Source organism: Eriocheir sinensis, chromosome 37, assembly GCF_024679095.1.
Source record: "Eriocheir sinensis breed Jianghai 21 chromosome 37, ASM2467909v1, whole genome shotgun sequence".
NCBI lineage: Eukaryota > Metazoa > Arthropoda > Malacostraca > Decapoda > Varunidae > Eriocheir > Eriocheir sinensis.
The window spans coordinates 11,407,787-11,419,070 of record NC_066545.1 but is presented as its reverse complement, the minus strand read 5'-3'; the positions used below and the strand labels follow the sequence as shown (position 1 = coordinate 11,419,070).

Genomic DNA, 11,284 nt, shown 5'->3' with positions numbered 1-11,284 from the left:
TGGAGTTGGCCAAATTTTCCTATTATCTGGCTGGCTTTTGTGTTAGTGCGAGATAGCTTAAGTATTGGTGGAGACGGTGAAGTGTTGGAACTGTTAATGGGTCGAGGGAAAGAGTTACTGTTAGCCTTTTTCTTTTCATCGTTTATTTCTATCATTCTTTTTTAACCTTTCTTTATGTTAGTGCGAGACAACTTAAGTATTGGTGAAGACGGTGAAGGGTTGGAACTGTTAATGGGTCGAGGGAAAGAGTTACCGTTAGCCTTTTTCTCTTCATCATTCATTGCCATCATTCTTTTTCAACCTTTCCTTATGTTAGTGTGATACAACGTAAGCACTGGTGACGACGGTGAATTGTCGGAACTGCTAATTAGTCTGGGCCGAAGGGAAAGAATAACTGTTAGCCTTTTTCTCGTCATCATTCATTTCCATCATTCTTTTTTTACCTGTCTTAATGTTAGTGTGATACAGCGTAAGCATTGGTGACGACGGTGAATTGTCGGAAATGCTAAATAGTCTGGGTCGAAAGAAGGTATATATGTTTGCCTTTCTCTTCATCATTTATCGTCCTTTCCTTGTGTTAGCGTGAGAGACTGGAAGCAAAATTCGTAGAAGTGGACAGTGAAGATGTAAAAAAACTGCTTAATGTTCTGGGTCGCGAGAAGGAGTACCTGCATGTCTGCTTTTACCATTAGTCTTTCCTTGTGTTGCTGTGAGAAGGGAGGCAAAATTCATATAAGTGGAGATGGTAAAGATGAAAAAGCTGCTAAATATTCTGGGTTCGGAGCAATAGTTACACAGTTTACATGTATTATCTTTGTGTTAGTGTGAGAAGGGAGGCAAAATTCATAAGTGGAGATGGTAAAGATGAAAAAGCTGCAAAATATTCTGGGTTCGGAGCAATAGTTACACAGTTTACATGTATTATCTTTGTGTTGGTGTGAGAAGGGAGGCAAAATTCATAAGTGGAGATGGTAAAGATGAAAAAGCTGCAAAATATTCTGGGTTAGGAGCAGTAGTCGCACAGTTTACGTTTATTATCTTTGTGTTGGTGTGAGAAGGGAGGCAAAATTCATAAGTGGAGATGGTAGAGATGAAAAAACTGCAAAATATTCTGGGTTAGGAACAGTAGTCACACAGTTTACGTTTATTATCTTTGTGTTGGTGTGAGAAGGGAGGCAATGTTCGTATAAGTGGAGATAGTGGAGGTGAAAAAACTGCTAAATATTCTGGGTTAGGAACAGTAGTCACACAGTTTACATTTATCATCTTTGTGTTAGTGTGAGAAGGGAGGCAAAATTCATATAAGTGGAGATAGTGAAGATGTTGGAACTGTTAAACATTCTGGGTGGGAGCAGGAGTTACACAGCTTGCATTTATTCACGATTCTTTATCTTTTCCTTGTGTTACTGTGAGAAGGAAGGCAAAGTTCGTAAGAGCGGAGATAGTGAACATGTAAGAACTGCTAAATATTCTGAGTCTGGAGCGGGAGTTACACAGCTTGCATTCATTCACGATTCTTCATCTTTCCTTTGTGTTAGTATGAGAAGGAAGGCAAAGTTCGTAAGAGTGGAGATAGCGAACATGTAAGAACTGCTAAGTATTCTGGGTCGGGAGAGGGAGTTACACAGCTTGCATTCATTCACATTTATCTTTCTTTGTGTTACTGTGAGAAGGGCGGCAAAGTTCGTAAGAGCGGAGATAATGAACATGTAAGAACTGCTAAGTATTCTGGGTCTGGAGCGGGAGTTACACAGCTTGCATTCATTCACATTTATCTTTCTTTGTGTTACTGTGAGAAGGGAGGCAAATTCGTAAGAGCGGAGATAGCGAACATGTAAGAACTGCTAAATATTCTGGGTCGGGAGAGAGAGTTACACAGCTTGCATTCATTCACGATTCTTCATCTTTCCTTTGTGTTAGTATGAGAAGGAAGGCAAAGTTCGTAAGAGTGGAGATAGTGAACATGTAAGAACTGCTAAATTTTCTGAGTCTGGAGCGGGAGTTACACAGCTTGCATTCATTCACGATTCTTCATCTTTCCTTTGTGTTAGTATGAGAAGGAAGGCAAAGTTCGTAAGAGTGGAGATAGTGAACATGTAAGAACTGCTAAATATTCTGAGTCTGGAGCGGGAGTTACACAGCTTGCATTTATTCACGATTCTTCATCTTTCCTTTGTGTTAGTATGAGAAGGAAGGCAAAGTTCGTAAGAGTGGAGATAGTGAACATGTAAGAACTGCTAAATATTCTGAGTCTGGAGCGGGAGTTACACAGCTTGCATTCATTCACATTTATCTTTCTTTGTGTTACTGTGAGAAGGGCGGCAAGTTCGTAAGAGCGAAGATAGCGAACATGTAAGAGGTGCTAAATATTCTGAGTCTGGAGCGGGAGTTACACAGCTTGCATTCATTCACATTTATCTTTCTTTGTGTTACTGTGAGAAGGGCGGCAAATTCGTAAGAGCGGAGATAGCGAGCATGTAAGAACTGCTAAATATTCTGAGTCTGGAGCGGGAGTTACACAGCTTGCATTTATTCACTATCGTTCATCTTTTCTTTGTGTTTCACCGAGAGAGTTGCAGTGTGTAACGTCAAAAATGTGTGTCTTAACTCCTAAGACATGACTACAGCCTTCACCACTACTTACAAGGCTACATTTCACTACCTATCACCTGCACTTCAAATTAACACTCGAACTCCTAACTCTTCTACAGTCATCTACTGCCTGACGAAGACGCAGAAGAGGACGAAGAAAAGACCCTATATACGAAAGATGCCATTAAGAAAACTCTACGTCCCTTACAACCACCACTACACTACAGTTCACACCCTCAAACTGTACTTAAACTTGCCTGACGGAGGGGCTGAAGAGGAGGAGGAAGTCCCCTTACGATATACACCTTAAAGAAAGAACTCTCCTCCCCTTACAACCATCACTACACTACAGTTCACAACCTCAAACTGTATTATACTTGCCTGACGGAGATGCGGAAGAGGAGGAGGAAGTGCCCCTATGATATACACCTTAAAGAAAGAAGTCTACGCCCCTTACAACCACCACTAAGCCGCCGTTCACAACCACAAACTGTACTTCAACTTTGTATATTGAGATTGAACCCTTTCTATCCGCCTCCATTTCCTGACGAAGCCGCAGAAGATGACGCAGAACACCTCCTACGTAAGATACTATTTAAGAAAGAACTCCACTTCCTTCACGCTACAGTTCACAACCTCAAACTGTACATTCAAATCAGTATGTAGAGATTGAACCCTTACTATCCGCCTCCATTTCCTGACGAAGACGCAGAAGATGACGCAGAACACCTCCTACGTAAGATACTATTTAAGAAAGAACTCCACTTCCTTTACGCTACAGTTCACAACCTCAAACTGTACATTCAAATCAGTATGTCGAGATTGAACCCTTACTATCCGCCTCCATTTCCTGACGAAGACGCAGAAGACCTCTTACGTAAGATATAATTTAAGAAAGAACTCCACTTCCTCTACGCTACAGTTCACAACCTCAAACTGTACCTTCAAATCAGTATGTCGAGATAAAAGCCTTTCTATCTGTTTCCACCTCCTGACGAAGGCGCAGAAGAGGACTCCCCCATAATGTCCCCACTGAGATATTTATACAGCCCTCACCGAAACTAAAAGACACGACAACGCTAATCAATAATGAAGAAACAAGAATAAGGACCATAAGTGGAAGCCGTTACAAAGGGAATCCCAAGCCTACTACTGGACTGGACTGGACCTCACCAACACTACACTACAGCTAAGTGACCCCCACCCCCTGAAAAAATGGCATAGTACAGAAGTCAAAAGCTTTCTATCTGTCTTATTACCTGACGAAGGCACAGAAGAAGTCACCTACATAAAGTTCCCGTTAATACAAAACCCTACGATTACTTATTTCCCTTTGCTACAGTTTACTCCCTCAAACACCGTGATTCATCTCGGTACAGCAAACAAAACCTTTCTGTCTGTATCTATTACCTGACGAAGGCACAGAAGAATATACCAGCATAACGTTACCTCCAATACAAAACCCTACGATTACTTCTTTCCCTTTGCTACAGTTTACTCCCTCAAAAACCGTGATTCATCCCAGTACAGCAAACAAAACCTTTCTGTCTGTATTTATTACCTGACGAAGGCACAGAATATACCTCTTACATAGCATTACCCCCAATACATAACCCTACAATTACTATTTTCCCTTTGCTGCAGTTCACTTAATCTCTGTAATGAAAACAAAACCTTTCTCTCAGTCTCTATTACCTGACGAAGACGCAGAAGAATATACCTACATAGCGTTACCCCCAACACAAAACCCTACAAGTACTATTTTCCCTTTGCTACAGTCTACTTAATCTCTGTAGTAAAAACAAAACCTTTCTCTCAGTCTCTATTACCTGACGAAGACGCAGAAGAGGGCGAAGAAGACGGCCTGCACTACGAGAGCGAGGACGCCGTGCGGGTGGTTAAACTTCATGGCTAAGAGTTTCTGGGGACGTCTGGACTACACGCCGTGGCTTCAGGGGGGCGGACGGGGCGGCAGGAGGGCGGTGGGAAGTTTCAAGAGGCCGAAGAAGGGTACTCGGGGTCTCTTGGGAGCTTAAGGGTGCCAGAGGGTGCCTGGGCCCGTAGAGGTTGTACAGGCGGGGCTCCTTCTGTGGCCAGGGTTCGATGGGATGTGCAGAGCGTGATGCCACTGTACAGCCATGAGGGCCAAGTATTTTGGCGTTCCCCAAGGCCATGCTCACCCCCGCCCATCATGTATTTCCCAGATTACTTCGTCTTCTTCCCCTTGTACTTCGTTGCGGGAAAGAATGCGGTGGTTACTGAGGCTCGTGATTCGGGTCCTCTCATGTGATTCGGTGTTCTTCAAGGCCTCACGAACCTCCATCGATGTTTCTCCCGTAATGCTTTGTCCATTTTTCCTTCTGATTGGCTGAATGGCTTTAGTCGTGCATGTAAAAAGATTATGGTGCTTATTGATTCTTTTGATTTGGTCCATCTAGCGTACCTCACAACCTCCGCCTCTCAGCCAATCACGAGACGCCTCCATTCCTCCAACGCCCCATTCTTCTCGGGCTGTGATTGGCGCGCGCCGGCCACACACCCTCCGCCTCTCCACCAATGGGATTCATGTGATCGGTGACCATGGCCATCACCCCGGTAAGAACACCACCGCCTGAAGAAGAGAAATAGAACATTACACTCGTATGACACTACCGAAGGAATGGAGGAAAGGCAAAATAACTAAAGGCTGACAAACTGGTGGAAGAAAAAACTTGTAGGAAAGCATAAACAAAGAGATATCATGCACAAAGGAGGCCGATGCGTAGACAGACCCACTTGAAATGCTGACAGTGAGCTTTGAGAGGTATGGATACAGCACACGTACACACACACACACGTCCACACACACACACACACACACACACACACACACACACGGGATAAGAATGGAGCGGTGTATCGAGAAAACAAAGATGGGTCGTGGAGGAATGGCAACAAAGGAAGGCGAGATGGACGATGCCGGGGAGCGAGAGGGACAGGAAGAGGGATAAGCAGGTGGATAGGGTTTGGACGTCAAGGCCCGTAGTTACAGACGCGCAGGTCCCTCAGTTCGCCTGTTTAAAAAAGCCTCTCGTATAAAAGTTGTTGGGATTTTCATGAGCTGTTTTGTGATCCCAGTGACAGCTTTATCCGACTTCTACACCTTGAACACTGGGGTTCCTGAGGAGGAATTTACATAACTGCACACCTGACATTAAACACATAGCATATGACACACTTGTGAGACCAACACTGGAATACTGCTCCACGGTGTGGGATCCTTACACACACAGAAACATTGATAGGTTAGAACAAATCAACACCAAGGCGGCTAGGTTCATTACAAACAATTACATTCGAACGCCTGGAATCACAACACGGATCAAACACCAGGTAAATATGGAACCTCTTCCACATACGCAGACAAGCACACAGACTTACACTTATGTACAAGATCACAAACACTCACATTGACATTAACCCACACACATACTTACACAACGCAGTCAACGTACTCGTAACACACACATCCATAAATACCAAACATATCACACTAACACTGACGCATACAAGCACTCATACTTTCCACGCACCATACGTGACTGGAACAGCCTCCCTCATCAGATTTTAGACTGCGGTACAATAGACTCATTCAGAAAACAAATACACACTCAATTGTCATCGCAACACACCAACACTAACAACACTTGATTCACTTCCCTCCCCTGCACACTCGGCTCCCCCGTTCCCCCAACAGCCAACACAAATGCGTGTTATATACCTGTACGGCTGGCCTCCTCATTATCATCCAGATCCAGATCCAGAACGAGCAAACCATCCATGACAACCAGGGTAATATTCTCTGGGGCCTTGGAAAATAGTCGTTATGGGAGCCCGACACGTTTAAGAGTATCGTCCTAAGGGTTTTCAAAGTACCTCTTCACCAATAGATAACTAGGCACCAGAGAGCGGGATCGAGGCACGCAGTTTTTAAAGTATGATGCCAAGTCTTGTAAATGAGTCCCGAGGGTGGTGCCTATAAATTAAAACTATGTCGAAGTAAAATAAAAAAGTCTTGAGGTGGGTCGCACTTTAAAAATGGGTCTTGAGGTGGGTCCTAGTAAAAAAATAAGTCTTAAGGTGGGTCGTAGTAAAAATAATGTCTAGAGGGTTATGCCTAAATTAAAACTGGGCAGTGTAAAAAAAAAAAAGTCTTAAGGTGGGTCGTAGGAACTGAAAATGTGGCTTGAGGTGGGTCGTAAAAAAAAAAAAAAGTGTCTTGTGATGTATGACTATATTAAATCTGGGTCGTGTTAAAAAAAATGTGTCGTCAGGGTTATGGTTAAACTAAAACAATTAAAAACAAAGGTAAAGTTAGGAGCATACACTAGAGGAGCAAACACGTGGCGGCGGTGCTCATCTCCGTAACGCTGGCCCTTTGAAGCAGTGATGAGGGAGAGAAGAACCCTTACCCCGACACTGACAATTGGAAGTATTAAAAAAGGTCAAAGAGTACTACTGGTCCGAGTATATTAGGCCTTCAACACACACATACACACTCCCTACGTTCACCTTGCCTCGCCCACTACCTATACGCGACACACACTTCGTTGTAGTCCAGGCTGGCGTACGTGATGGTGTGATGAAGTTGGTCCGTATAGATGCGTAGCCAAACTGTCCTGAAGGGGTGGAGGGGTGGAGGGAAAGGGCACTGTCAATACAAGTTTACATTTTTTCACCCACTACCTATACGCGACACACACTTCGTTATAGTCCAGGCTGGCGTACGTGATGAGGCGTTGAAGTTGGTCCATATAGATGCGTAGCCAAACTGTCCTGGGTGGGTGGAGGGGTAGGGTGGAAGAGGGAACTGTCCATACGCATTTACATTTTTTTTTAATTTATTCAAGTTGATGCATTTTTCGATCGTAATTTCATGTATGGGGAGGTTAAAATTTTCCCTGGGGTGGCGGGGTGGTGGCTTAACCGTGTAGGCTGTCTGGTTCATAGGCTACTGGTTTAAACAACAACAATAACACCACCAAAAAAAACACATAAAAGTAATAATAAATAAATAAATAAATAAACACCACCACCACCAACAACAACAACTACAACAACGTCTGGGTCCAATTTCATATTCACAACAAAAACATCGATCACAAGTTGCTTAATCAAGAAGAACGATTAACTTTACTGATATAGGCTAAACACACACACACACACACACAAGCACACAGAGGATACACTATATAAGAAAAGGTCACCCTCACTCTCAAGCCTCACACACACAACGGCGGACACTTCTCTAAGACGCCTCGGCCACTCACGCCACTCAACGAAAACGAAACAAACGCCCCAAAAATGCAGCCCCGGCGTGACGAAGCGCATCCTCGTGGTCAAGACGGAGGCGTGGACACCGCACTTCTCGGCCCTTGAGCTTGATTTGGGGGCCGTTAACCTTAGTGTCCTTCAAACTATTTACAACTCTCCAGAAACACGTGGTTCAATGGGTCATATTTTCAAACGTTTCGGCGCCCAAGCTCACATATTTAACAAGGCTTTCATTAGAGTTTGGGTCATTCCCTTGTGTATTTTTATGACCCTGGTGGTAGTTTGACCTTTCTTCTGTACCATGAACCTAAAGAAACACTCATTAGGACCAATTTGATCTCCTTTTTGACCTTTGGGAATAGTTGATGTGACGGGTGGAGGCGTCTCAGACTACCAACCTATGCCTTTCCGAGTAGCTATGTGTCTTAATTCCAATGGCATCCTTCTAACTTACTTCTTGCTCCAAATCCCCTGACATTCAGTAATAATGCTAAGGAAAAAAATACCGCAAGCATATCCATGGTCCTTTAAACGAGGGAGTGAAGGAAAACATACTGGAGATAAGGCCCGAGGATTTTGTGGTGATTCTGCTGTCAAATTCGAGGGCATATGTGTGTGTGTGTGTGTGTGTGTGTGTGTGTGTGTGTGTGTGTGTGTGTGTAATAAGTGCGTGTGTGTGTGTGTGTGTGTGTGTGTGTGTGTGTGTGTGTGTGTGTGTGTGTGACTACTAGAATAACAGGAAGGAGAGAGGCAGGTTCTTAGCTTTCTATCAGATTCTTCAAAAGAGGTCGAGAGGGAAATGGTGTAAAATTAATTAATCAGAGTTGTAGACATACGAAAACACTGCAGAACGTTCCTTTAACTCGTTCACTCTACTGCATCCAGCAAATCAGGCTTGACCTACGAAAAAAAAATGGTGACCGTTCCTTTAAAACTCCTCTGATTTCCACTCCATAAAAACAACAACTGAACTGAACTATGAAAAGCATTAAAGAACGTCTCTCTAAACTCCTCTGATCTCCAATTCATCAAGAAAATCAAACTTAACCTATACGAAAACACTCAAGAAGAACGTCCTCTTCTGACTTCCGATCTCACCAACAAACCAAACAAAACCATCACAAAAAAAAATCGCTCTGAACTCCTCTGATCTCCACTCCATCAAGAAAATCGCACTTAACCTATGCGAAAACACTCAAGAACGTCCCCTTCTAACTCCCCCGATCTTCACTCCACCAAGCAAACCAGAGTTCACATACAAAAAAACATTGAAGAACGTCTCTCTAAACTCCTCTGATCTCCAATTCATCAAGAAAATCAGACAACCCACGAAAACACTCAAGAGCGTCCCTTTTTTACTCTTCCGGTCTTCACTCCACCAAGCAAACCAGAGTTCACATACAAAAAAAAACATTGAAGAACGTCCCTCTAAACTCAACTGATCTCCACTCCATCAATGAAATCAGACTTAACCTACGAAAACACTCAAGAACGTCCCTTTCTAACTCTTCCGATCTTCACTCCACCAAGCAAACCAGAGTTCACAAACAAAAAAACATTGAAGAACGTCCCTCTAAACTACCCCGATCTCCACTCCATCAAGGAAATCAGACTTAACCTGCGAAAACACTCAAGAACGTCCCCTTCTAACTCCCCCGATCTTCACTCCACCAAGCAAACCAGAATTCACGTACAAAAAAAACATCGAAGAACGTCCCTCTAAACTCAACTGATCTCCACTCCATCAATGAAATCAGACTTAACCTACGAAAACACTCAAGAACGTCCCTTTCTAACTCCTCCGATCTCAACTCCACCAAGCAAACCAGAGTTCACATACAAAAAAAACATCGAAGAACGTCCCTCTAAACTACCCCGATCTCCACTCCATCAAGGAAATCAAACTTAACCTATACGAAAACACTCAAGAACGTCCCTTTCTAACTCTTCCGATCTCCACTCCACCAAGCAAACCAGAGTTCACATACAAAAAAACATTGAAGAACGTCCCTCTAAACTACCCCGATCTCCACTCCATCAAGGAAATCAAACTTAACCTATACGAAAACACTCAAGAGCGTCCCTTTCTAACTCCTCCGATCAACTCCACCAAGCAAACCAGAGTTCACATACAAAAAAACATTGAAGAACGTCCCTCTAAACTACCCCGATCTCCACTCCATCAAGGAAATCAAACTTAACCTATACGAAAACACTCAAGAACGTCCCTTTCTAACTCTTTCGATCTTCACTCCATCAAGCAAACAATCAAATAACGTCTCTTATCTCTACGCTCCAATGCCTGCACGGTTACCTCACAGCTCACAGGGTCACCTCAATATTAGGTTCTTTGCATGTCGGGGTGAGGCGGACGGATACGGACACACTCGAGTCGGTTGGGCCGCGAGGTGAATGGGAATGAAGGGACGCAGAGATGGTTGGCTGGAGGAGTTGCATAATATCTTGTTGAAGGGAGCGCATATGGGGGGCTGGTGTTGCGCAGATATATGGTGTGTCAACGTTTCCAGATTATCGTACGCATAACATTGTATTTTACGGTTTCTGGCCCATAAATATTGCAAAAAGAGCATCAATAATTACCGATTTTAACAATAATTATAAATGCATATCGTTATCTTTGTGGGTGCGATAGTTTTTGGTCAGAAATCGGCAAAAACAATCCGCCAAGTACGACAATCTGGTAACGTTGAACACCAGTGTGTGTGTGTGTGTGTGTGTGTGTGTGTGCTGTGGGGGCATTTCCAGGGGATGCTTCTATGAACCGAGTGGTAGTCTGTCCATTCTAATATCATGAACCTAAAAATAAGAAAAATAAAATACACTCTTTAGAACACGATTTAACTCATTTTCGGCGTGTGTGTGTGTGTGCCTACAAGTGGGTGGCATACTGAAGCTCATAGGCAATAGGAACTCCCTTCGCGCCCCCCTCCCTCTCTACCCCCCCCCTTCGCCTGCCTGCCTGACCTGGGTGGCGGACGCAATCAAGAGGTCAGTAAGGGAAGGTCAGCGGGTCATCCTGATCTCATCCGCCTCTCGTTACTGATGACAGACACACTCAGACAATCAATTAAGTGCTTTAGAGGACGATGAATATACAAAGAGATGTTTGTTTGTTTGTGTGTGTGTGTGTGTGTGTGTGTGTGTGTGTGTGTGTGTGTGTGTGTGTGTGTGTGTGTGTGTGTGTGTGTAAAGGAAATACATCTTTTAGAGTATACAAAAAAAAAACCTTAGTATCATCAAAAACCTCATTAACTTCCTCTACTTTCCCTTTAAATGAAAGTTAATGCAGGGCAGGAGAAAGAGAAGGAGGAGAAGGAGGAGGAGGAGGAGGAGGCTAAGAGGAGAAGGACGAGGAGGA

General features: G+C 43.7%; 1 protein-coding gene across 3 annotated transcripts in view; it reads right to left on the bottom strand.

Moving 5' to 3' along the window:
• Positions 1–4,781, bottom strand: part of LOC127008229 (ammonium transporter Rh type B-like) — a 23,627-nt gene extending 18,846 nt beyond the window's left edge. For 2 of the 3 annotated variants that reach the window (XR_007760918.1, XM_050879963.1), the window contains exon 1: positions 4,422–4,781. Coding sequence is in view for 1 of the 3 variants with exons in the window: in XM_050879963.1 (XP_050735920.1) it covers positions 4,422–4,501 (80 nt within the window). In the remaining 2 variants the exon portion in view is untranslated. Of the gene's footprint in view, positions 1–4,287; positions 4,301–4,421 lie in introns of those variants that run through there. The other variant, XM_050879964.1, reaches the window with a different exon arrangement.
• Between the last annotated feature and the right edge of the window lie 6,503 nt (positions 4,782–11,284).